General features: G+C 38.1%; 1 protein-coding gene across 1 annotated transcript in view; it reads left to right on the top strand.

Annotated features, from left to right (window-relative positions):
• thsd7aa (thrombospondin, type I, domain containing 7Aa) overlaps positions 1-21,397 on the top strand; it is a 187,420-nt gene extending 166,023 nt beyond the window's left edge. The window contains exons 23-28 of the mRNA XM_055225510.1: positions 2,833-3,006; positions 4,028-4,123; positions 7,847-7,929; positions 14,195-14,408; positions 16,162-16,249; positions 21,310-21,397. Coding sequence (XP_055081485.1) covers positions 2,833-3,006; positions 4,028-4,123; positions 7,847-7,929; positions 14,195-14,408; positions 16,162-16,249; positions 21,310-21,397 — 743 coding nt within the window. The remainder of the gene's footprint in view (positions 1-2,832; positions 3,007-4,027; positions 4,124-7,846; positions 7,930-14,194; positions 14,409-16,161; positions 16,250-21,309) is intronic.
• The last annotated feature ends 6,506 nt before the right edge of the window (positions 21,398-27,903 follow it).

Below are 27,903 nucleotides of genomic sequence, written 5' to 3' on the forward strand. Positions count from 1 at the left end.
TCCAAATATATCCATTATTTAGAAGTCTGCTAATGAGGCCTATTTAAGAGTGTTGTATTTTTTTTGTTTTAGGTCTCTAGAGTGGTGCATTGTTAAGTTCATTCAGATAGTTATTGAATACACTAAAGCCTTTGATGTGTAATATTATACTGTATATCTGTAAGTGACCTAATTTTGCACATCTTTACACCTGACCCAGAAATTATGTATTGCAAGTCCAAAACCTTTTTTTTGTTTTGTTTTATGTGGGTCTGTAGTATCTCCTGGCAGGTGGAAATTAGCAATTTAGCCTCTTTGTGCAGGTCAAAATTAGTCTGTGCATTGACCCTGATAAATAAAGAGGGTTTATTATGCAAAATCTTTTTTTTCTTTTAGCTTTCTACCAAGTTATGACGTTTCCTTGGAGGATTTTAGAGCTTTCTCCTGGGCGATATACTAACCCACCTTACCATAAGCTGTAAGATTCTGTTCAAGTCTCAGTCCACATGACAATTCTACATAAATATACAAAAGCCTGATATGAAACTGTACAGAGCAATTTAGTAAACCTGTGATGTGTAGGCCTGTCATGAAAAAAAAAAATTGAAGTATGATATATATCTAAAGAAATTATAGGTGACAAACGATAATATTAAAACTAATTTCTGCCTCTGACATAATAACCCAAGAGCAGATTTATACCACTATACTAAATCTACAATATTGTGAAAAATCATGAGCTGCTATAAATAAATAAATTGCAGAAAGAAACACTACTTTAGTTCTCAGTTTGTATCTGTAATGAGTCGTAGAAGTTGTACATTCAACCTTCTAGGCCTCAAATCTTATCATATGGCCAAAAAATAACAAAACATTTCTCAGTTGTTCAAAAAAACGTGCACACGATAAATATTGACCCTAGAAAATATTCTCCCATTTATCATATATTGAGCGATAAGTCAATATAGTAATTATTATGACAGGTCTAGCCATGTGTAGTAGTTTCATTAGTGGGATGGACGCTGATTGTGGTGTAATAGTGCTCTGAAGGGGGAGTAACTTAGTGGGAGGAGCAAAGGAGACTCAAAATGTGATTATGTTGTTTTCAAATATAGCATTTTGAAAACAATAAACTGAAACATGTTGATCTAAATGTGTTACATGTTAGCAGTTAATACCCCATTAAAAAAAAGAAAAAAGAAAAAGAAACACAGGTAACTACAGAAACCCTTTTAGAAGACAGTTAAAAGTTGTACTACGTAATTTTTCTGGTTACATGTATTTCCCTTTCTTATAGAGATATTGCGTTGTCTAGAATGTTCCACAGTATGCCGTTAAAGTTATCAAAACTTACTGCGAACACCTCTCCGCAGATCCAACGTGTAACTTAACCTTGTGATGTCACCTGCTTTCCTCCATGGAGATAAATGTGAAAAGTTATACACATTTAAACTCCTGAATAGATAAAATTAGAATCATAAAAAATGTCCCTCAAGACGCAGCTCGTGGCACACAATTATGATTTATGATTTTACATTTTAGCACATAAAATTGGATTCTATTCTCAAGTCAATTTCACGAGCACATGGGAAAGTTGAGGACATGTTTTTTCTGTCAAATCATGAAATAAACTTTTTTTTTTCCTTGCATAGTACACCCACTGGTGTTCTATTTGCTTATAGAAGTGTCTTAATAATTAAATACTGGGCATGTATTCACAGTAAGGCTAACAGGACGCTGACCCAGTTAGCGGCTGTCGTGTGCGCAGGTTCTCGTGCTCGGGGCTGGAGAGGGGCTGTGAAAAATGGATCTTTCATTGAGATTTCTCCTGAGTGTGTTATTGACCCAGTGCATTCACACAATCCCCCAGCAGAGAGAGGAGGAGAGGAGAGGAGAGAGGGTAGGAGCAGAGGAGAGGCTGACATTTCAACAGATACTCAAGGAGAATAAGAACGACAAACTGCAGAGTATAGAAAAGTAAAATGGACTGTGTTTTGGTGTCAAGATTATGTATACTGATCAAAATGTACACAGAACATGGCTACTTTTTATGCTCAAATGCAGTACACACTTTGCTTTAGTATCGTGTATTCCTATATTACCCATACCTGTCCCTTCAGCCCAGGTTACTTTTAACAGATTTTAGTTGTATGTCAAAGTGGTATGAAAATATATTGACATTTTTGACTCAAAGGATGGAATGATTTTAGTGATTGTTATAGACCTTTCTCTGGTCCTTTACTTGTCCATAGAGTTACATTTTCATCTGGGCTTGTGGCTAGGACTCATACTTCATAGCAAGGAGGTTACCGGTTCGATCCCTGGGTCTTGCGGGCCATTCTGTGTGGAGTTTGCATGTTCTCTCCATCTCTGAGTGAGTTTCCTCCAGGCGCTCCAGATTCCCCCATTAACCCAAAATATGCACAATAGGTAAAATCCTCCAGTGAAGGTAGTCCTGACTAAGCCTAGCAATGATGTCACAGAGATGGGTCCCCGTCCACTGTGCTGTGGTGCTCATGAGGAGATGCCCCAGCAGCACTGAAGGATGGGTCAAATTAACCTTAATGTTGGTGTCTTATATCATGTCAGAGCTCAGAAGCTAAGCAAAGTTTGGCGTGGCGAGTATTTGGAATGGAGACCACTGGGATTATCCGGTGCTATAGTGGGACAGCAGGGGCCCAAGTCCAAACTGTCATCGTGTCTTTAGGCAAGAAACTTCAGCCACACTGGCTCTATGTGATTGATTGGTGGTGGGCAAAGAGCCGATGGTGCAAATTGGCAGCCTTACTTTTGTCACTCTGCCCCAAGGGCTGTATAAGAGTAATGTTATTATGTTTTTTGTCTCCCCTGCAGGAGAGTGCTACCTGACAGAGTGGACAGTCTGGAGCCCCTGTCAGCTGAGCTGTGTGGGGGGGGATGACCTGGGCTTTGGCTCTGTGCAGGTCCGCTCCAGGGCTGTGGTGGCCCAGGACCCAGAGAACCTGCTGCAGTGTCCGGAGCAGGAGCACGAGGCACGCCCATGTACAGGTCAGTCACTGCCTTAAATCATCTTAAAAACGTATTTATCCTACACATTTGAGGTGCATATGGAAACATGTGGAGGCTTCTGTCTGTCCACTGTATTTGTTTGTCTCCTCAGAACATGTGCACTGTTAGCAATAAAGCTGTACACGTGCTAACCAATGGAGACACAGTGGAAGCTAAACCTTGTTGTCACTAGAACAAGCTGCAAAACAAATGTAACACTTCACCCACCTCATTTTCTTTGCTCTTTTCTAACAGATGTGATCTAAAAACTGTAATTATTTCATTATAGTTTCCGTGGGTGCCTCCATGTTTGTCTTTGTTGTTGTTCTTCTTCCATTTCAACCTACTGAAACATCTTTAAATACAAAAATATTTGACATCACACATAAGGTTGGTGGTACTGACAAAATGGAAATCTATTATAATTTTTTTTATTAACCCAATGACAATATTACAGCCATCACATCAGAAATGTGCCCTTAAATGTTTTGGTTTAGAGTAAAAAACAAGTGATAGAACTAAAAATAACCATGTGCTTATTTTATGTGCTTATCTTATTAGATTTTTATCAGTTCTTTTTGCCACTATTTGCCTTTTTAAATATATGAAAAATATAATTGCAAAAATATCTATATTCCCACATCAATATATCGCAATAATACCAAGGTTCTTCATCTGACAAAATGCACTGTATGTTAAATAAAGCAGATGTTTTATGATTTTCCTTATTAAGTCCAAAATTAGTAGATTAATTAAGTTTTATACAGTTTCATTAGTACATTACAGCATGTATATTATATTTTTTTACATTATGACTTTACCGAGTCAAAAAATATATTAAAATATCACAAAAATACGAATATTACCGTTTTTAGCATCCATATCTCAAAATTTTCCAGGATCATGCAGCCTTTGTATAAAATGTGGCCTCAAACATGTAGATCCCTGTGAACGCTGTACTTATTGCTAATGAAAGAGAGAGAGGTTGACTTCAGGACTGACCTGCTGTGACTGTCCACAGAGGGACAGTGTCTGGAGTACAAGTGGAGGACGGGGCCGTGGAGAGGATCCTCCAGACAGGTGTGGTGTGAACGCTCCGACGGACTCAATGTCACCGGTATGTTAACTTCAGTCTACTCTTTCTTTATCTTTGTGTCCCTCCCTTTATATGTATATATCTCTCTATGTCTCTGTCAGTCTCTCTGCCTTTTTGTTGCTTGTCTTTCTCCCTGTCGTTCTCTCTCTCTCTGTCTCTCTTTCTATTCATCTCTCTGTATCTTGCTCTCTCTTTCTTTGACTTTCTCTCTCTGCCAGTCTTTCAATCTCTCTCTTTCCCCGTCTCTCTGTCGCTGTGCCAGTCTCTCTTTCTCTATCTGTATGTGTACTTCTCTCTCTTGCCAGTCTCTCTCTTTAACGGTGTCACTTTCTGTCTGTCTGTCTGTCTCTCTTTCTTTTAGTGTCAGTCTCTTCCTTCCTCTCTTTTCCTGTCTCTCTCTTTTCTCATGGTGTGTCAGTCTCTCTCGCTTTCTCTCTCTCTCTCTCTCTCTCTCTCTGTCAGTCTCTGTCTCTCTTTCCCTGTCTCTCTCTCTGTCGCTCTCTCTTGCTGTGTCAGTCTCTCTCTATCTAACTAGCTCTCTCTTTCTATCAGTCTCTCACTCTCTTTGTCTCCCTCTGTCTCTTAATTGTCTCTCTCTCTCTCTGTCAGTCTCTCCCTGTCACTCTCTCTATCTTTCCCTGCCTTTCTCTCTCTCTGCCGCAGTCTCTATCTAACTGTCCTTTTCTTTCTGTCTGTCTCTCTCTTTGTCGCTGTTTCTTTCTTTCTGTCTGTTAATCTCACTCTGTCTCTTTTTGTCTGTTTCTCTCCGTTTCCATGCCACCTTCCTCCCCCTCTCACTCTCCCTCCCTCTCTTCTCTGAGCAGAAAACAAACAACAGTCTCCTTCGTTCTTAAACACAGTCAGGTTTTGATCAAAGAACAGAAAGCTCTCAGACACGACGTCCTTGTTTACTATCAGCACTTTTTCATTGTCTACCACTCAAACTAAAATACACATGTTTTCTTTTTTTGAAGAGTAAAATGTTGTTGTTATAATCTGAGGGAAGAAGTAAATTGTACATTCTCCGGCCTTCGCTAATTATGTGTTTACAATATTAGCAAATTGTATTTATAATCTAACTGGCTGTAGGTTTATTGCCTTATGGTGGATGGGAGATACTTAGAAACATTTAGCTGGATATTTAGAGTTACTATTATTACTCATCCATAACTTTAAGTCTAGATGTACACCAAAGTTTCACAATCAGGAGTACAAGTACAGGTACAGGTAGTCCAAAGTTACTCCTCACTTACCTCATGCAGCATCTGACATTCCTAATTATTCACCGCAATGAGTTTATAAGCGCTTTTCACAAGTTTCAGACACTAGAATGGAGTTTTGCCCTAACATTTAAGCCAACAACAACTAGCATGCTAACTCACACTTCCTGATTACCAGACAATTATCATAACATGCTTTTTAATTAGATACAACCAGCCTGCAGCGGATATACTTTGACCTTTAGAGCTGCTTATAATACATCTGAATTGGGGCAACATACATTTTGCTCAAATATATGGGGGAAAAAATGGGTGCTGGGCCTTTATAAATACATGTTAAAATAAGTAAAATTATATTTTTCTCCATATTTGAAAAATCATATTTTTTATAACTTAACCTAAAGTATAGATTAAAATAAATGCTACAATTAATACATGAAAAAAATAACTGGGACTTTTACAGTATGGGTACAAATTTTAACTTTTATTTTTCACTTAGTCCAAGTGGTAAAAACAATACAAAAACAGATTGGATGTGACTGTTGAAAATGTGTCATATACTATATCTCCCGACATTCCACTAAGCTTCTGTTTACACAATTACATTTTAGCACTACTTTCTCACACAGTCATAAAAACAGCCTCATTACTCCCTCAGATCCTGCTCCATGCCTCGCCACATGTTCGGACTTCCTGTTTCACGTCGCGTTCCGCCCTCCAGCGCACTTTAATATTTCCGGGTTTGGTGATTTTAGAACCATTGGTGCTTTTCGGAATGTCGCTCCGTCTGCTAGTTCCACATGTTCCTCTATAACTGCCGGCACTGGCTTCTTCGAGGAAGTGTTTCCCTCCAGCAACGTGCCTCGTGAATATTCATAAAGTCCCTGTTTCATAAATATTCATGAGGTTTTGACAGATTACCCTGTTTTTGCAGACATGTTTTCTCTTTTTGCTATGCAGTTGCTGGGTGTCATTTTGGTTGACTGCATTAGGAAAATGTATATCTATATTAGTTAAATTACTTGATTTTCATTTTAATTAAACATTAGTTTGTTTTTGTTTTTTTACTGATTTGAACGTATTTTTGTTAATTTGCTCTTGTTACCATTTTTCTAGAGAGTTATGAAATCCTTTACTTAAAAATTTTTATCTACATTATTTTATTCTGGACACTAGCTGTGATGCTACTAGACACAGAGGGACACTTTTGTCCTGGGGGCTGTTCCTCTCCTCAAGGCAGTCTGCTGACCCGACCTGACCAGTTAAACTGCACTGAGACCTTTGACTGATACACAAAGGCGACTGAGAATGCATTTATTTGTATGTTTATTTATTTTAATAAGTGCAATTTTAGTTTTAAATAACAAATAAATACACAAAAATATGGCTAAAATGTATGTTATATACCAAAATTATATTATATTAGATACAATTAGTCTATTTACACTTGTCCTTATTTGGTCCTTCAAAATGTGTTATTGTGACAGACCTATGTTCAAGCCTTGGTCCATTCTTGGGGGGGATCCTGGTTTAGTTTCATCATAATGTAGTGGACTCACCTTAAAATTCACAATTGATTTTCCCAAGCCTTATTGCATTTAGCAGTTTATATCTTTCTTTATTCAATTAGCTTTTCATGGACATCACTCCATTAATGTAGTGCTCAGCAAAAACGACCAAAAAAAGCATTAAATCTGATTACCAAGCAACTCTAGCGCCAATCCCCCAGTGCTGTTCACATAAGTCCTGCCCATTGATTTATTGCAGACTAGTGTTCAGTGCTTGGTTAAGGTACACAAAGGAAAGAACGCTGGTAATTACTATAGTGTCCAATGTAATGCATAAGTCTGCTGGAGATGTGTTTTATCCCAGCTATTGGGAAGAAAATAAATAATGACTTTAACATAGTGCAAAATGCCATATTTTGCATATTCTTGTATCTATATCTTACAGTGCAAGATAAAATAAATTAGAATAAAAAATGCAAGCAGTGATAAAGGGCCCTTATGACCCTTGCAAGGGTGTACGCTTGAGTAAGAGGGCCTCTAGTTTTTTTTTTGTTTTTTTGTTTTTTTTTTTGAATGGGCTTGCAATGGGTGGCAATAATTTTATTAACAGCACATGTACTTAATAATGACTTTTTATACATTTAAGGGTGTGGCTATGCAAATGGGATTCAAGATACATAGTCTTTCTTCAGGATCATATAAAGGGTCTATGTACTAAATATAATCAGTCCATAACAAACAGATTCAGCGCTGGAGAGTGGAAACAGAAAAAAAAAGCTTTAGTATTCTGTTCAAAACAACAATCTTACAAATGCATATAAAATGAAAAGTGCAACTTTAGCATTGTAAAGAATTATGACAAAAGAAAAAACCCATCCAGCAATATTTGCATATTTTCTAAGACTGTAATAAAATAAAAATGGCAGTATCCTTAATATGCTTTAGTATGCTTGCTGATTCTACAGTACAGTGACCTGAGCAGTATTTGATAGTCTTTGCCCTTTGACCCCTGACAGGTGGATGCCCTTTGACCTCTCAGCCCATGTCTGACCGCTCCTGTGACCCGCCCTGCACCATGGCGCGCTCTGTGTGCACTGAGGTGAGTGTCCACGTCACTACACAGTTCAGACAATCACTGTGAGGTGCACTATGTAACATTTCTGGAGGAGGGTCAGCCACCGCCTGCAAAATTATTCCTCATTTACCTTATGCATTCAGAGCATCCTAATTATACACCGTGATGACTTTATAAGCACTTTTCACAAATCTCAGAGACCAGAGTGTACTAGCTTGCTAACGTGCACTTCCTGATTATCAGACAACGAAACGCTCCATAATTAGATGCAGACAGTACACGACATATTTTGACCTCAAGAGCTGTTTATACACTATCTGTATATCTTGCAAGACAAAGTTTGCTCGGGAAAAATAGCAGGTGCAGGACCATTGATACATGCAAGATAGAACATTTCAGGCAACGCAATAACATCTCCCTTTATAAAAGTTACATAGAGCAACTTTAGGCTAATTATGCGACTGCAACTGAACTTTGACTTCCTCTTTTACCACCATTGTTAACATATAGCCATAATGTCTTCTCTATCTACCCACTTTCGTGACTATTTACCATCACAAAGTACTAAGACACAACGCTATCTCCAAACTTTATTACTTTTTGTACAATCGTAGTGTTTTACTGGCTTGAAGAAGTCTACTCCTTTCATCAAGTGCACTTCTGTAGGGCACTTTAATTAAACCCCCTCTTTAGGGCCGTTTTGTTCCAACACTATGCAGTTTCAGCTAATTAGTCCCTCTCCAATTGACGTGTTGTGTATTTAATGGGCCGTGGAAGGGCTTTCTCTTAGCAGATGTCTGAAATCGCACTTTTTTTTAATGCACAGCGCTTCACAGACATGCTGCAGGAGTCCAAGGCCCAACGGTGATCAGGTGTAGACAGCGGCTGATCGATACAGCGGTCGTGTTCAAATGTCATGGTGTGTCGCGGTTCAGTTATTAGTCCGGCACGCTCAGTAAAGTCCAGACACTGTCCACGGCTGTACGTAAGAGTTATATATGAGCTGTGTAAAGGTCAGATACCACTCAAATGAACTACATGCAATATAATGTACTCGGAGTGGTGTATGGGGAAAAGCATTCGGCGAGGAAGAGAGCAGCCAGTTTGAGTAAGTGTTGATACTTCGCAGCTGATGCCATCGACATTTCCCTGAGGTGTGTTGCTAACTGGAGGCACACACTTGTATTAATCACAGGTTACTGAAAATGTGTTGTTTAAATACATTCTATATTTTTTCTTGTGTTTTCAGATCATAAAAGCGTTTTAACTGGATTTTTTTTTTATATATATACTTTGATTCACTAAATCTTGCTATGGGATATTTAACAGTTTATCAAATGGATAAACTTTGGTGTTTGGACGAGGAGGAGACAGTGAGGCTGAGGTGGCTGGTGTTTCTACTCCTGAGTGGACATGGGGTGATTGAAAGTGAAAGAAGGAGAGGAGAGAGATAATACATTTATATATTGAGATGTGATTGATTGAGAGGCAATTAGGCTGTGGTTGGTTAACAGTGACAGGCATGTGACAGGAAGCAGGTAGAAGGGGGAATTGTAATGTTCCAGGTTGAATTTAGTTAATTTAATCTATCAATCAGTATTACCAGGAAAGCTCTGGACACAACAGAAAGACTCTTCTACGCCTCACTCTCTCCACTCCACTGTTGTTTTGGGCAGTGATGGGTCACTCCCTCTGGAACATCTTCCATATCCACATCCATCGGCCAAATTTGGTGTAGAAAGTCTGTAGCATTTCAGAGCTTGTTGGTTAGCGTAGCTAGCGCCATGCGGGCTCACCATGGATACAGAGAAACCAAACTGCCCAAATCACACAATCCAATAGTCCCTAACTTCTGTCCCTTGAACTGCAATCGGTCAAAAATCAAAAATGTAAAGTAAAAAAATCCAAGATAAAAATTATCTGTGTATTAATGCAGCATTGTGTAATTTTTCAAGTATATCGGCACATGCTGGCATATCAATGACAATAGAAATCCCAAGTCCCCCCATAGCCATGTCTGGACCAGCTATTTTAATACGACGTATGCACCATTACCATCCATTAGCACAGTGACACAGCAGCAGAACGCTTTCTCTGTGTCTGACCATTAGGGCCTAATTGGCAGTACTAATTACATTTCAGCCACTAAGTAATTTAATAAGTGCTGCTTAAATTTAGGCTCTTAGTTATAGACAGAGCTCTGCTGAATAAACTAGACTTGAGTTCATTATAACTTCAGTTACGTCTTATGTGATTGCCAATATTAATGAAAAAAATCTGGATCTTAGAATCTTGGAATTACTGAGTATGCCAAACAATAATGCAAGAAGACAATTTATACACTGCCTGACCAAAAAAAAGTCGCCATCAGGATTTAACTAAGCAAATAGGTACGAGCCTCCTGCAGTTGGTCAGGTTTTGGTTCAGCAACAGTCTGTGCTCAAAGAATGAGGTCAGCTGACACCTGAATATACTGAATGACCAGGTTGTTCCATCAATGGATTTTGTTCTTCCCTGATGGCACGGGCATATTCCAAGATGACAATGCCAGGATTCATCAGGCTCAAATTGTGACAGAGTGGTTCAGGAGCATGAGACATCATTTTCACACATGGATTGTCCACCACAGAGTCCAGACCTTAACCCCATTGAGAATCTTTGGGATGTGCTGGAGAAGCTTTGTGCAGCGGTCAGACTAGACCATCATCAGTGCAACATCTTGGTGAAAAAACGTTTTGGCACCCCTGTCTTTTCTCTCTTTTTTTGGCTATTTACATACTTTAACCATTGCATTATATTATAAAAGCATACCTTGTTCACAAAAATAAACATCAAATTGCAGCATGTTGACAATAAAAATGCTGCTATTAGTTTTTTTTCTTTCAGAATTTGCTCCCCACTGTTTCCAGCAGAGGGCAGCGATTTACTCAACATTATTTTAAACCAAGAACTTGAAATAACATGTCTTTGCTTCTATATGCCTGTGCCTGGTGTAATTGTACATAGGCAGTGTTCTGATTTCTAGACGTTTATAACCCACTGTTCCTTTGTTTGTGAGTGTTATGCTTTGGGGGTTTTCAGTCTGATGATCCTCCAGAGACAGAGACCCCCTGTGGAGAGGAGGAGCCTGCAGCCAGAGGAGGTGGCTGTGGGGCTTTGGAGTTTATAGAGAGCTGTATGGGTTATGTTATTGTTTTGTATTGGATTAAATAGCATTTCTGTGCCAGGATGTGAATATAAATAAAAATAAAAAAACGACTTTGATGTCCAAGCAATCAACCAATTAACATAAATACCCATTTAAAGCTACCATCTGCAATTTTATTGGATTGCAGATGGTAACAATCTAATAAACTGGCCTTTGTTCACACTTTATGGTCTCTGGTCTTCTTGTGTCAGGCCAATGGCACACTGTCAGACAGCAACAATGTAGACAGCATCTAGTGGTGGTATGTAAGAATACAACAGGGCTGTTCAATCTAATTACAAATTGGGACTTAAATCATATTAAATATTTTATTCTATGAAGCATTTGATGAGGGGGTAGTTTACTTCTATAGTCCATTCACTGCTAACACATAACATATTTAGATCACCATGTTACCTTTTATTGTTTTGAAAACTACTACATTTGCCCAGAACACTTTTGTTTTTGATGCTCTAAGTACCCCCTTCTCTTTGCTCTCCACGCTACATCACCCCCCCTTCAGAGCGCTATCACAATACAATCAGTGTGCATCCCACTAATGAAACTACTACACATTGCATCGGGCTTGCCAAGTTGCTGTGTATTGTTTTGTATCATGTTTATATATATATATATATATATATATATATATATATATATATATATAATTGCGGTGCATGAGTGTGGGTGACAGAATTTTACTGTTAACAATACGGAGGGGTTGAATATGGCCCGTAAGAGATCATAAGATTACTCAAACATGGATGGATGACATCAAAGTTGTAACATGGTAGAAAGTAAAAAAAAAAAAAAAGATTTTGCATAATACCCCCTCTTTAAATTATATAATATTTTTGTCCTATTAAAATGTTGTATCTAACAAGCTAAGTCAAACCAGTCATTTTGTTTTCTTTTTATGATAAACAGCTTTTGTTCTACAGCTGATTATTTCCTCACATGGATAAATGTAGTACCCCCCTCGTCCCCATTATGACCCAAAAGCCCAAACCTGGTACAACATGTGATATTAAGACTGTTTATCCTTCTAACAATAGGCACCCGTGGCCTCTACCCTCCTGGTGTAAACATGTCTAAACACTGTAAACCCTGTGCCTGTGTGGGGCATCAGCAGATGTAAATGATTGCAGAGTGGATCTGCCAAGTGTTGCATTATGGGGGATTTCCTAGACGATTATCCTGCTGGAGACTGGAGCCCCCTGTGGAGTGATGGAACAAACACAGCCCCTCCCATTGCGGAAATCATATGTTATGTTGCCAAGACGACCTACTGGGATTTTTATGGGGCAGCTGTAGACAATAACAAGCCATTTTTAGCAATTTAGTGTGGATTTTCAACAATTTATGGTGAAGTTTCAACATTTTATGGCAAATTTTCAAAAAATAAAGTTTTCAAATTTTCAGATAATTGTCTGAGTCTTCCTAAGTGGTCATATTATAGTGCAGTTTTGTCTATACTGGACACTGAAAAGCCACAAAGTATTTCCTTAAAACACTGCCTACTTTCATGTGCACACCAAAATCTGATTATTACCAGATTTCTGAATTTTAAGATTTTTTAAATGACATGTTGAATTGTCTTGTCCAAGGACTCCATGTCAGTATGCACTACTAAGTGGCACTTGAATCTTGCCACCAACCCTTTTTATTGACCCCATTTCTGTATTTGATCCATTATTGAGATTTAAGAATTCTATGTTCAATTTGTTTGATTTATTTTTGGGCATAACATAAAAAAGATAAATATATCACTTTGTCAGACCTTACTAAAAGAATAGTTTCTATTTCTGCCGCAGTGTCCTATATTTTCTGTCTGACCTGAAAAATTGTATTGTGTGTGGAAAGTGTAAAATCAATATTAGCAGGTCAGGTGTGCTGCAGAGGGACTGACTCCTTTGACCCACATCTGCTAATGTCTTTAAAGAAAACCTACTGTGTTTGTATCTGCTATATAGTTACCCCCTATAACACCTGTAGATCATTGTGTTATAATTTAGACATTTTAAAGTGTCTTGTTCATCTACAACGACTTAATAAAAGAAATAAGCCCGCTGGCTCCTGTGTTAGAAAACTGCAGAGCCCAATGGGAGTCGACGTCGCTGTAAACACCATGACAAAAAAGGGCCATGTAGCTGCTGGTATGTCTTATGGATAGCAGCACATCACAGTAGCGAGCTGCAGATTTTTTTTTTTCATTTGAACCAAAATGGCAATGTGACACTGCCAAATCCTACATCCATCACTGATTGACAAAATGACATCTTGAAAATTAATGATTTCTCAAACATGCACAAATCATTCCAAATACAAATTTTTATGACTAAATGGTAAGGAAAAACAACATGGTTAAAAGCTCTGAAAAGTCAATTTTGCAGAATAGGTCTGCTTTAAAGGACACATATTATGCTAAATTTAGTTTTTTGAGCTTGTAACCTTCAAAAACCTCATCAAAAACATACCTGGAGTGGTGTTTTTGCTCTATTCATGCTTGTTTTATTAATCCATTAACCCAACGTTGCATTCTATGAGCAGTCAAAACAGTTGCATCATAGATAGAACTCTGAACTTCTACTCACTTTTTTAGCCCATAAACCATCACCGGAATTATTCTGCTGTCAAATCATCACAACATGACTGTATTAGCATAGCATTCACAGGGGTAAGGACTTCATTTGTTTATCTTTCCATTGTTTGTCAATCCCAAACGGCTCATTGGAAACGGAGATGAAATTTATAATAGTATGTTTTCCATATGCAGATTGAATTAGTTTGATAATGTGAAATATTTATCCCAAGGTGACCAAAAGCATAAAAAACTTGGCCTTGTGGCATCATCTGCTGGTCTTGACATAATTTTTATGCCTGTGGAACATTCCAGGCAAACAAAAACATATTTTTAGAGACAAGCAGGTGGCAGATCCTTGGCCAGAAAAAGTGACACAGTGCACCTTTGAGGGAACGCCATTATAATAATTGATATATTATATTCATAACCCACTGTGCAGTTAATCAAATCTGAAGTAAATAAATGAATGCATAACATTTTATCAAAATGCTAAATCCGTGCCCTTTGGCCTTGTGCAGGCTGGAGTGTGTGGCTGTGAGGAGGGCTACACAGAGGTCATGACCTCAGACGGCCTGTTGGACCAATGCACGCTCATCCCTGTGCTGGAGATCCCCACAGCCGGAGACAACAAGGCAGACGTCAAGACCATCCGCGCCTTCAACCCCACCCAGCCCGCAGCCAGCTCCCCGGGCCGGGCAGGGAGGACATGGTTCTTACAGCCGTTTGGACCAGGTACCACACTTTTATTTCTTATTTACATCTTTATGCGATGAATACTAGAATACAATACAATGCAACAGTTTTAAAGCCACATTTAAACCAGCTTTAAAAGCAAACTAATAGATTAAAAATATCCCAAAAGTCAAAGAAATTGTCAAACAGGTCAACACATTTTGAACTTAATCCTTTATGGTGAAGGGTGATTTTCCGTAAAATGTCTGACTTGTGCCTGATCAGACAAATGACTGGGCTCTTTGTGAAGCGGAGACTCTGATCTACTCGGCTGATCTACTCTCATCGTAAATGGTCTGATCAGATGTGTGGTCTGATAAGATCGTCTGATAAACTATAGATTGAGCTTGTCAAAGCTGAAGCCCAAATTACAAAAAATGGGGATTTGTTATAAAGTAGAAACTCTAGGCAGAATTCATATTAAAGGCATACTAATTATTTTATGAATTTCAGGCTTCTTATTTGTATTTGTGGGTTTGGAGCACAGACTGGTCCAAATTCTTCCCAGAATGGCTGATTTGATTGTAAATAAGTGGGTTACAGGGTACAGGGCCTTTAACATGTCCAAGACCATCACAGTTCCCTTTAACCAGATGGTGGACAGGTTCTACGTTTAATGCCATACTGTGGAGCATTCCAAGCTACACCTATAATTACTACCTAGCTATAGATGTTTGGTTTGTGTTTTAAATGTGATTCTGTCATACTTTATTTTCACATGGCCCTCGATTGACCTTTTTCAAAGAAGTATAGTACATAGTATAGTGCCTGAGGTCCACATACTTGCTGTGTTGTATAATGCAAAAACTGAATATTAATATGATATTTATACAACAAAAAAGATGGATTCAAACAAGCTGACATTTGTCAGTGGAAACTAGCCCATGCCAATCTGTGCTGCTCCACTGATCACAGGATGTGCTCCAACAAGATCCAGGAAGTAAACCAATATGTTTTGTTCTCACTTTATTAACACGATTCTTAACAAGGCGCAGTCTCACCAGCTAAAAATACATCCAGCTCTTCTACAGTTAGCAACCAGGGAAATCATGTGTCGTCACTCGGTAGCTATGTGCCAACTGAAGTTAAAAAAAGTGCACAAAAACAAGTGTGGTTTTAAGTAAGGCACTGGAATATTATTTGCATTAAGATTTAAGAGAGGATCAAAACATTCAGACTTGGAGAGGGTTAAGTAGAATAAGGGGACAATAATTCTGATGATAAAATAGCTAAAAAAAATGTGTAAACTGAAAATTTGAAAGGGTCGAATCTGTATGTAGGCCCTATATATAAAACAAATAGCAAGTAATAGTAGTAGTAGTGGTAGTGGTAGTGGTAGTGGTAGTGGTAGTGGTAGTAGTGGTAGTGGTAGTAGTCATAGAAATACAAATATTTACCTTACCATGATACATAGTAGTAGTAGTGTTAGAAGTAGATAGTAGATAGTAGGCATTAAGCATTAGTAGTAGTAACCTTGTAAACCTTTCAGGACCATGGTTAGCTCCATGTCTTCCTTCACTCCAGACTCTTTACAGAGTCAGTAGTAGAAATAGTGGCATCCAAACGTATCTTTGAATCTACTGCCCTCTAGTGGTCACATGTGCAACTTACAAATCACATTATATGAAGTGTATTGGCAGACAGTATTCCAGTATTCCTACATGAATTATATGGTGCCTCATTTGTGTGCGTTTTATTATATTTGAAGAATTCTAAAACTACTATTGTAAACGTTTTGTTGTTGCCATTGTAGATGGGAAGCTGAAGACGTGGGTGTATGGAGTAGCAGCAGGAGCCTTCGTCCTCCTCGTCTTCATCATCTCCATGACCTACCTAGCATGGTAACAAATGCCTCTATATGGAGTCTACATACACCAGTACTCACAGCACAACCTCAGCTCTCACCAGGGAAATATATCAAAGTCACACGCACCACCATCTTGAAATGTACAAGATGTCGACACCAGACAAGTTTGTTTTGTTATTATTATTATTATTATTTTTTTATTATTTTTTTTTATCTTTATTATTATTTTCGTAACACTTTATAATAACTTCACCTGAATTCCTCTTAATAAAGCATGAACAAAGATTTATTTCAGAATGAACAAATATCTTGAAATGTGATAAGATATTAGCATCAGACAAGTTTGTTTTGTTATTTGTATTATTTATTTATGTATTTTTATTTGGTTTGATTTATTTTGATTTATTTATTTACACTTTATCATACCTTCACCTCAATTCCCCTAAACAAACACACATTTATTTCAGAATGAACAAATAGTTTATTACAAATGATTCAGGCTTAACTCTTAACCGCCTAAATTAAAGTGACATTGTGTAACTTTCCTGGGGTGCCATGTCGCCTGCCTGATTCCATAGATATAAGAAGTTAAAACCATACTTCAGAACATTCTCCATGGAGGTCAATACTTTTTATGTCATACTGTGTAAGATTATAGCCAAAGGAACCACATTTCCGTGGAAACAAGGCCAGACAAGAGTCAGGTTTGTGGAGACGCAAGCCTGCACACAGAAAGGGTGCATGTTTTTCTAAAGAAAAAAAAAAGTGAAAAACATGCTTTTATTAGGTTTATTTTGGGGTTCAAAAGTTACACAGTGGGGCTTTAAGTAGCTACTAACCCTGAATCATTCTTAATAAACGATTTGTCCATTATGAAGTCTTAAGGCTTTCTTCATGCTGTAATAAGGCTAATAAGGTGTGGTTTATATAAAGTGGTACCATTTATTTTATTTATTTTTCACCATATTTATGCTGTGACTGTTACTGGAAAAAAGAATATGTTTATTAGTGTATGTATAGATTGGGTTCAGATGTGGTTTAGGCATGATTTCTTCCTTTTTTAGCCCTGGTTTAGTCTTGGTTTAGTTCTGGTTTAGTCCTGGTTTAGTCATGGTTTAATCCTGATTTAGTCTTGGTTTAGTCCTGGTTTGGTCCTGATAAGCCACTATTTGTTTTTGTCATTTACTTTATAATTTAGTTTGATTTATTGCATGTAAGTGTTTCTTTTTTAAATTAATTTGGGGCTGCACAATTTGGGAAGTTGTAAAGTATTGTGATTAGATTTGTGATGTATGTTTTAAAATCAGGATTGAGTCACATTTGAGGTGCATTTTTAACACTTCCAGAAGCAATAATATTTAAAGTAAAAATTAAACATAAACTTCTAATCTAATAGAAGTAGATGAATTGGCTAATTGTGACGAGGAGACTAGGCTGTAATTTGATTATTGTAAGGATTATCTGGACTATACAGACCCAAAAACATATGAAAAGACCTTTTATATAACAAAGAGAGGGGTGTTATTAAATCAAAATGTAAAAAAAAAAGAAGCAAAAGAAAAAAAGCATACTGGCTAGCCCTATTGTTTCCTTTGTTTTGATTTGGGTCTGAGGATGGAGTTATAAATAGGATGCACCTCAATAACTTCAAAGGAGTGGTCAGTGGCTTTGAGATGGAGATGTACTGCAGATTGGGGCCCTGAGGTGCTTTCACAATGGTCTTGGTACATTCTCTTATGGAGTTGAAGCCTTCACGTCACCATATTTCTCACTTTGCATGATTAAAATGTGTTTTAGAAGTCTCAGTGTACAACAGAAGTAATCATTTAGCTAGCTGAGTAATCGAAAAAGTAATGGCTGATTAGTCGACTACTAAAATAATTGTTGCCGCCCTAATAACAAGCATTTCACATTTCAGAAAATATTGGTAGAGATCTAAACTACAGATACAACCAAATCTTTCTATAAATTGCAGTTTTTATTGTGATTGCGATACTGTGTGCAGCCCTAAATTCATTCACACATTTGTTCATTTCATTTGTCCATTTTGTTTACTATTTTTGTCCTTCATTGTTTGTCTTCTCTCATCCCTCCATCCTCATTCACTGTTACATCAGCACTTGGCTCAACTCCACACCCCCCTCCTCTGATGAGGCAGGGTACTGGGCAGAGCCTAACAGCGCCACCGTGCCTTACGTGTGCCCCGCCTGTCAGAAGCTGGAGAGGGAGGGGCTACAGCGGCTCGACCAATCAGAAGAGCCGATACAGGAGCCTTGTGAGACAGAGCAGCCTTCATTTCCGCTCACCCCTTCACCCCCGCAGCCTCAAATTGAAACGCTCATCACATAGTCACACTGTAAAAGACACATGTGCCTGATCACCGGCAGTGCCCGTGCACCCGCTCAGTGCATCCTTCTCAGGAGGTAAACAGATATAGAGAATAAACCTAAAAGTAGAAGACACTTTCAGCTTTTTAGATTTTAACTATTTTAATGCTGTAGCCTTGACGTTTCAAATTGTGTAACTTCAATTAACATGAAAAACAAGTAAAAGAAAGTCAGTCCTAAGTTTTTTTGGTATGGAAAAAATACCACGAGTACCATTTTCTTAATCAGTCATATGCATAGGATTTGGCAGCATCACGCAGTCATTTTGATACAAATCTAGTTTCTTTTATTAAGTCGTTTCAGATGAATATTGCGATTTAAAATGTGCAAATTCTAACATAATGATCCATGGGTGTCATACATTATAACTATATTGCAGACATAGTGGAACTAAATACTAAATCCACTTTTCTTCTCTACTAAACTGTGGATATAGTGCTTTAATTTATTAGTATCTTCAGTTTAAACTAGATAAATTTGCAGCTTTCTGGCCTCTGAAATGTCCAGTACTATGTGACATCACACAGGACTGGCCTGATTAGAGTCAGGTGTTTCTGATTACAAACACCTGGCTGCAGGGAGTGTGAAGTGTGGATACCTGTTAGACCCATCGCACTGTTTCCTATACCTCTAGGCACCGCCCCCTCCTCTCTCAGTCTTCTTTACCTCCTCCAGGCACTGCCCACTTTAGCAGGCAAATTGAGAGATGATTAGTTAACATTTAGCACAATGCAGAACAAGATAAGAATCAAATCTCATTGTGTCAGTTCTGGTGAATATGTTTTTTTCATTATTATGATTTTAATAATTCAACTTCAGCTCAACAGCAAGATAATATAATATAAGATAAACTATTTCCTGAGGCCAACAGACGATCCTCACATCATCTCCTGTGCTCTGCTGCCATCTTGTGTTCATACTCATTATCATGCTCTGTCTTTTTGCGTCCTTTATTTGTGTGTTGTTTTAGTTGTAGTTTAGCTTTTAATTTTTATTTTTTTACGTCTTGTCTTGTCCTAGTTTAGAACTGGTTTAGTCCTAGTCCAGTCCTGGTTTAGTCCTGTTGTAGTTTCAATTTAATCCTGGTTTCTTCTTTAATTAGTCCTGATTTAGCCCTTGTATCGTTTAAGTTTAGTCCCTCTCTAGTCTTGAATTTAGTCCTGGATTAGCCCTGGTTTAGTTCCAGTCTAGTCCTGTCATAGTTCTGGTTTAGTCCTGGTTTAGTCCTGGTTTAGTCCTGGTTTAGTCCTGGTTTAGTCTTGGGTTGGTCCAGGTTTAGTCCTGGATTAGTCCTGGTTTAGTCTTGAATTGGTCCTAGTCTAGTCCTGTCATAGTTCTGGCTTAGCTCTTGTTTAGTCCTGGTTTAGACCTGGTTTGTCCAGGTTTAGTCCTGGATTAGTCCTGGTTTAGTCTTGAATTGGTCCTAGTCTAGTCCTGTCATAGTTCTGGCTTAGCTCTTGTTTAGTCCTGGTTTAGACCTGGTTCGGTTTTGGTTTAGTTCTTGTTTATTCCTGGTTCAGTCCTGGTTCAGTCCTGGTTCAGTCCTGGTTTAGTCCTGGTTTAGTCCTGGTTTAGTCCTGGTTCAGTCCTGGTTCAGTCCTGGTTCAGTCCTGGTTTAGTCCTGGTTTAGTCCTGGTTTAGTCCTGGTTTAGTCCTGGTTCAGTCCTGATTTAGTCCTGGTTTAGACCTGGTTTGGTTCTGGTTTAGTTCTTGTTTATTCCTGGTTTAGTCCTGGTTCAGTCCTGGTTCAGTCCTGGTTTAGTCCTGGTTTAGTCCTGGTTTAGTCCTGGTTCAGTCCTGGTTCAGTCCTGGTTCAGTCCTGGTTCAGTCCTGGTTTAGTCCTGGTTTAGTCCTGGTTTAGTCCTGGTTCAGTCCTGATTTAGTCCTGGTTTAGACCTGGTTTGGTTCTGGTTTAGTTCTTGTTTAGTCCTGGTTTAGTCCTGGTTCAGTCCTGGTTCAGTCCTGGTTTAGTCCTGGTTTAGTCCTGGTTCAGTCCTGGTTCAGTCCTGGTTTAGTCCTGGTTTAGTCCTGGTTCAGTCCTGGTTCAGTCCTGGTTCAGTCCTGGTTCAGTCCTGGTTCAGTCCTGGTTTAGTCCTGGTTTAGTCCTGGTTTAGTCCTGGTTCAGTCCTGGTTCAGTCCTGGTTTAGTCCTGGTTTAGTCCTGGTTTAGTCCTGGTTCAGTCCTGATTTAGTCCTGGTTTAGACCTGGTTTGGTTCTGGTTTAGTTCTTGTTTATTCCTGGTTTAGTCCTGGTTCAGTCCTGGTTCAGTCCTGGTTCAGTCCTGGTTTAGTCCTGGTTTAGTCCTGGTTCAGTCCTGGTTCAGTCCTGGTTCAGTCCTGGTTCAGTCCTGGTTCAGTCCTGGTTTAGTCCTGGTTCAGTCCTGATTTAGTCCTGGTTTAGACCTGGTTTGGTTCTGGTTTAGTTCTTGTTTATTCCTGGTTTAGTCCTGGTTCAGTCCTGGTTCAGTCCTGGTTTAGTCCTGGTTTAGTCCTGGTTTAGTCCTGGTTCAGTCCTGGTTCAGTCCTGGTTTAGTCCTGGTTTAGTCCTGGTTTAGTCCTGGTTCAGTCCTGGTTCAGTCCTGGTTCAGTCCTGGTTCAGTCCTGGTTCAGTCCTGGTTTAGTCCTGGTTTAGTCCTGGTTCAGTCCTGGTTCAGTCCTGGTTTAGTCCTGCTCTAGTCCTGCTCTAACCCCTTTCTTCTCTTACCCAGTAAAAAGCCAAAGAAGCCCCAGAGGAGGCAGATGAACAACCGACTCAAGCCCCTGACGTTGGCGTACGACGGGGACGCGGACATGTGACCATCACCCCCCGTCAGCCCCTCTCACCGGGGGGTTGCCATGGAAACCCCACCGTCGCCCGTCACCATGGAAACTCCCGCCTCGACACCGCCACAGGGACGCACAGGGTCGCCATGGTTACCGTCGCATTCACACCATCAGGCTGCCTCTGGCCAAATACTATGGACTTTCTCAGAATTCTGACCACTTCCACACTGCAAAAATAATGATCTATTTGAGATGACATTACTTGAATTTTAATCTTTGTACAAGTAGTTCTGACTAGTTTAGATTTAGTTTAGAGCTAAATATAACTTTTTAACTCTTTTTCTTCCATAGCTGCTTAAATATTCTAAATGCATATATTCATTCAGAGATACTTTTACGCCAGATGCCCTTCAGGTCACAGCCCCATAAAAGGAATAAATTCTCATTCTTTCAAAAATATCGTATAATTCAATCATGCTCATTTCTGTCTTTCTTTTAAACCAACTAGGAATTTCCAAAATAATTTAAAATAAATTCACTATTGGGGTTATTTGTAAATAAATTAAACTAGCCAAATCTGCTTAAATTAAGATTAATATTCTACATGCATATATTTTTTCATGGATTGGTATATTTTTACACCTGATGCCCATCCATTCACAACCAGCCCCATAAAATGAATAAATCCTCATTCCATTGGCACAATTTTTCAACAATTTAATATAAGATAAGACTTCACTTTCTTTAAAATCTACCAAGTACTCCAAAACTTGAACTCAAACAAGTCACATAACTGAGATTGTTTAAGTAAATATGTCAAACTAGTCAAATCTGCTTAAATTCATATCAGTATTCTGAATTCATATATCTTTTCATGGATTTTGCGTACTTTTATGCCAGATGCCCTTCCGATCACAGACACATGAATAGCATCATTAACTGATTTAGATTCTTATTTTTGCAGTGCATCCATTCGCAGCCTTGATGTTTTTCAGTTTTCACTCGAGCCTTCATAATTTTGTATAAATATTTTTGTGTAATTTTCTGCCTTGGAACCATCCACCACTGCCGCTAAGTCCTCGTCGGAGAGTCTTGCCCATAAGCACAAACTCACTGGTTTAGGTCGCGGCGGCGTACAGGGAGGACACTCACCAAACTTCAACCAATTTTTGTTTACTTAAAAAAATGTGTTGAAAATACACTGCAAAATCACATGTGCTACAGCTGAAATGACTTGATGAAGAAATATTTGTTTTGCACTTATTTAGTTACATTACAGTTACATTTACTCAGTCACAGTTACTTGAGTAAGTTTTTCATAAACTTTTAACATTTACTTTGGATATGTTTAAAATGCTTAAAATCATAAATCAGATATCAGACAAGTACTACTCAATTTGTTCCCTACTTCAGTGCTTCAATACTTGTTGGCTTCTCTACCTACTGTGTTAAAACATATCTAGCAGAGATGCACCGATCCAGCTTTTTCAGTTCCAATACCAATATCGATACTATGGCTTTAAGTATCTGCTGAGATCTGATATTTACAGATACCATTGTAAGGGATTGGAAATAGTTTTTTTTTTTTTTGTCTCGCACAACAACTTATTACAAATTTGATTCAACTGTGTTATGTAACTGCAAGCAACAGCTGTGGTATGAATAAAACTTCAAACATTATAAAACGCTCTAGGTCTACATCTCTCAGTCAGTAGTTTTATTACATTGGGAAATAAAGGCCAGGATATCGATATGAAATATATGATATGGAACTGATCCCCAATCCAGCAGCATTTCCTTGATCCACACCAAGGTTCAATATCAGTATTGGCACATCCCTAATATCTAAATCCTAAACAAATGCTACATATTAAACCAGTTCAAGCTCATCTGAACCACTCAAACACTTCATTATTCTGTACTCGAGTCTTCAAATTACTTGGACATGTGTTTTTGCAGTGTACCACTCCCTCACCACTTCTGCCTGCCCCTCCCTTTGATTTCCAGGCATAACTCTTGCACTATATTAGTGCAGCATGATACGATGTACTTTACTTGTCTAGCTTGGCCATAGGAAACTGCCTCTCTCAATACAAGATGATGGAAGTGCTAGAAATGTTTGAAAATGGAAAAAAAATGGTAGACTTTTTTGCAGACACCGATGTTTCATAATATTTTCTTCTATTACCTCTTGTATGTGACGGGGGATTGGGTCGTTGTAAATAAGTTTTTGGCTGGTCTGAAATTTGAACTTTTTATGGTGTAAGCTGCTGCCTGACGATGTCTCTACTGTGGATTATTTCTACTTTTGTAAATGCCCCCTAGCTGTGAGGCGTGGAACAGGAAAGAGCGGGACCAAAACCGAACTTAAATGAACTCAACTCAAAGTGCATATGACACGTTATGAAGACCACTCACAGTTCAGAGCATTAGGTCAGATTTATCACTTTACTTCCTGGTTGGACACAGGATACAGATATGGCACACGAAGATAACTATGTTTTGTTTTTGAACTCACCACTTTTTTCCCCGTAAGTTTCCACTGATGTAAAGGTATAATAAATATTGACCACAGATACTAACACAATGGCCAAAGAATAAAATCTCAATAGATGATTACGATTACACGGGCTACTGGTCTTTCAAACAGGGGAAGCTCATACACTCTCATTCTGATAATAACATTTGCAATTAGAGCTGCAACTAACGATTATTCTCCTAATTTATTTATCTACCGATTATCATTTTCGATGAATTGATTGGTTGTTTGGAGCGTGAAAGGTCCGTGAATATGAGATGTGTCCTAAATTGTCCCCAGATGAAGCTGAAGTGAAGCCGTATGAGGATATTCTTGTGGAACATGTTCATCGACGAGAGTATTTTCATCAAGAATACCGCATTTACACATTTCTGGTGTCATTTGTGTGTATTTTCTGATCTGTTTGAGTCATAAAACCTCTTCTATCAGCTCTTAGAAAGTTTAAGTGCTCAATAAATAAAGTCAGGAGTAAACTTGCTTCAGAATAACCTTACATTTCACGATTTAGCAATTTTTCAACATCAAATTGATTTGATTGATTACCCGTCTTACACCAAACCAAAACATGTAGACTGAACAGTTTATTTTGCAAAAACAAGGCAAGTAATTATGTTAAGTATCTATTTAAATGCACATGTATCTTTGGCCTGACGAGGAAATTTCTCATTGATAATGTAACAACAGCAGCCAGTAGTGCAGTAAATATCATCGACATGTTTTTATGTTATTGGTCCATCATAGTCGTTACATTACTGGCTTGTTATTACGTTATGGGGCTCATTACATTTAAACTCGCCTCTTCTGTTCCCCGCCTCTCAAACTAGCTCGCTGTCTATCTTCAGGTACACAAGTAAAACAATAGAATATAACCCACTTTGTAACAGCAGCTTCACACTCTGTATGCAAATCAGCTGGACTACTGCCCCCTAGAGTCCACTGTCCACACGGCACTCCGACATTCTGTGTTGCTAGTATGTTAATAATGGAATGTTTTGTTTCTATTTCCGGGAATATGATTTGTAAATAAAGTGCGAATTCTTCTTTTTTATTAATTTATTGTTCATGTATTATAATATTAATAATGATATGTTTGTTTTTTACTGCACACACCCAACGCAAAAAAAAAAAAAAAAGGAAAAAAAAGATGTACAATGGAATTCCAAATGTTCGGAATGTGGGTGTGATCTGACCTCGTGGAAAACAATGTACTTTTCCTACTCTTTGTTTATATGTATTTGACTAACTGCCGAATTAAAGGAGGGAAATATTTCAACAGTTGTATGGTTGTGTTTTTATTGTGGATTCTGGATTGGTGGTTTTTACCTGGTTTAGTCCTAGTTTAATCCTGGTTTAGTTCTGGTTTAGTCCTTGTTTAGTCCTAGTTTAGAGTTTGGACCTGCTTAGTCTTGGATTATTCATTACTAAAATACTAATACTACACTGGGCCAGGCCATCCAAAAGTATGTGTATCAAAAAAACTGTAAGTAGCCTGCACTCTTACAGTTTTAAAAAGGTCACTACTGTCACATCTGGACATGGACAGATCTGCTTTCTGATTTGAGGATCAATTTGAGAATAAAAACCTCAAATTATAACATAAATGTAATGTAAGTAAGAATAAATCAGCATTACAATTATCATCATTAAAGGCTCTATTTGATTAGAGCTTGCATCTTGAGGCACAGATAGGTCATATTTATGACATTTAGAAAACAATTCAACCTTTAAATAAAACAACTGAATACAATGTGCTTATTTCTAACACTAAATCTTCCACTGGGAAGTGAAGGCCAATCTGTCCTATAAAAACAAAATGTTTCACCACCAGAGGGCAGTAAAGGACAGCTCATGGAGAGGAATGGACAGACTCAATCAAACTGTGTTCACACTAATAAACCACATATAAATTGGGACTAAATTGGAACAAAACCAGGACCTAAACCTGGACTAGACCAGGATTAGGTAGATCATGTAATGTCCTTGTAGAAAAACTGGTCTTCAGTGAGTAAGATTAAGCAAAAACATTAAAACAACTAGACAACAGGACTTTCCACATCTGTGATGACATACAATGAACGACATTCAACATGGAAAAACAACTGAAGCTCAGACCTGACTAGAAACTATGAGGAAAACATCCTTACCTTAAAGAAAGAGGGGGTATTGTGGAAAATGTATTTTGTATTTTGTATTTTGAGCTTTCTACCACATTATAGTGTTGTTCTCTCATCAAACACAGGCCTGGAGAGGTTTCAGATGTCATTCATGCATGACTGAGAATTTTAGTGATCTCTCCTGGGGCCTATTTGAACTCTCCTTACATTTAGGTGTAAGGAGAGTGTACTGCTCAGCCCACAGGCCTACACCTGTGCTACCACACAACAATTCTCCAAAAATATACAAAAACATGATACACAACTGTACACAACAACTTGATAAACCTGATACAATGTGCAGAAGTTTCATTGTGTTGTGATAGCGCTCTGAAGGGGGAGTGGATTAGACAAAGGAAGAGAAGACTCAGAGCATCAAAAACAAAAGTGAAACTTCTAAAACGTGTTAATATGATGTTTTCGGCGATTATAGCATTTTCTAAAATATAAAAGGAAACATGGTGATCAGAAGTAAAAGACCATCTTTAAAAACATTGTCCTTTTCAGACCAGTTGAGCAGAATTAGATTAGAACATTAGATCAAAGTTTGAAGTTTATTTAGTTGTCCAGTGTCCTGTGGGACTAAACTTGGACTAGACCAAGTCTAAACCGGAGCAGGAACAGGATTAAACCAAATCAAATAATGATAATGAGTTTGCATAAACGTTGGATTCAAAACTTTATTATTTTTTTTTTATTATTCATTTTGCACTCATATAACATAACAATAAAAAGGACACTGTACATAAAAAGCAGGTGCAGGAAGAGACAAAAAAAAAAAAAAAAAAAAAACCCAAAAGGTTTTATATTAAACCCTCCACCTTATGAAAACATAAAATTAAACATTTTAGCCATGCACTGGATAAAAAAAAAAATACATTTACGCACCTTAAAAAAATTTGAAAAAGATTAAAAAATGATCCATTAGATTCAAACATGGATTCAAATGCAATAAACCAACAACCAACAATTGAAGGATTAACAAACATTACCCTGAAATATCAAACATGTCCTTAAACTCTTTTTAAACAATGTTTCTGATCTGCATCACGACCCACTATGGTTTCAGACTTTACAGCCTCTGTGTAAATAAACTATAATGTAAGTGTTGATTTTGAGTCCACAAATGTACAAAATGTTCTTATAATACCAAGAGATTTGTTAATTTTTCTTGTCATCCAGTCAGAAATTTGATTGATGAGACACGAGTTATTTCAAATTCATTTAGATTTTAAGGTTAGTTGGAAATGTTTTTTGGGTCCAGTCACAAATAGAAATGATCAGGTTCAACATCTGTGAATTTGCCTTTTAAATATTTCATGGTTATGTACAATGTTTAGGAAAAACTGCCTCGTGAACTTGTTGTATACAGTTCTGCATCATACTTTTGTATATTTATGACAGAATCTTACAGCTAACCGTAAGGAGGGTTCAAATAGGGCCCACTGGAGAGATCACTAAATTACTCAAACATGCATGGGTGACATCTAAAACCTCTTCAAGCATGTTTTGATGAGGGTTAAAACATAGTAGAAAAGCACCTACATCACCTCACTGCCCTGTCCTTTGCCCTCCTGTTCTCCTAATGTAATACTCTAATGTACTACTCTCTTTATCTAATGAGCAGCTTTGATCTGCATCTCTACAGTTAAAGGACTTCTCCATTTAATTTGGTCTTTTCCATAATCGCACCATCTAAGTCCAAGTCTGGGCCCTACCCCAGAGAAAGAAGTCCTGCCCCCTCTGAATGATACTGGACCAGTGACCTCCAAGACATCATGATCAAAGAGAGGAATGATTGTATTAAGAGGATTCTAATGGGGTAAATGAAAGGATACGGGGTAATT

This window comes from Periophthalmus magnuspinnatus, chromosome 11, assembly GCF_009829125.3.
Source record: "Periophthalmus magnuspinnatus isolate fPerMag1 chromosome 11, fPerMag1.2.pri, whole genome shotgun sequence".
NCBI lineage: Eukaryota > Metazoa > Chordata > Actinopteri > Gobiiformes > Gobiidae > Periophthalmus > Periophthalmus magnuspinnatus.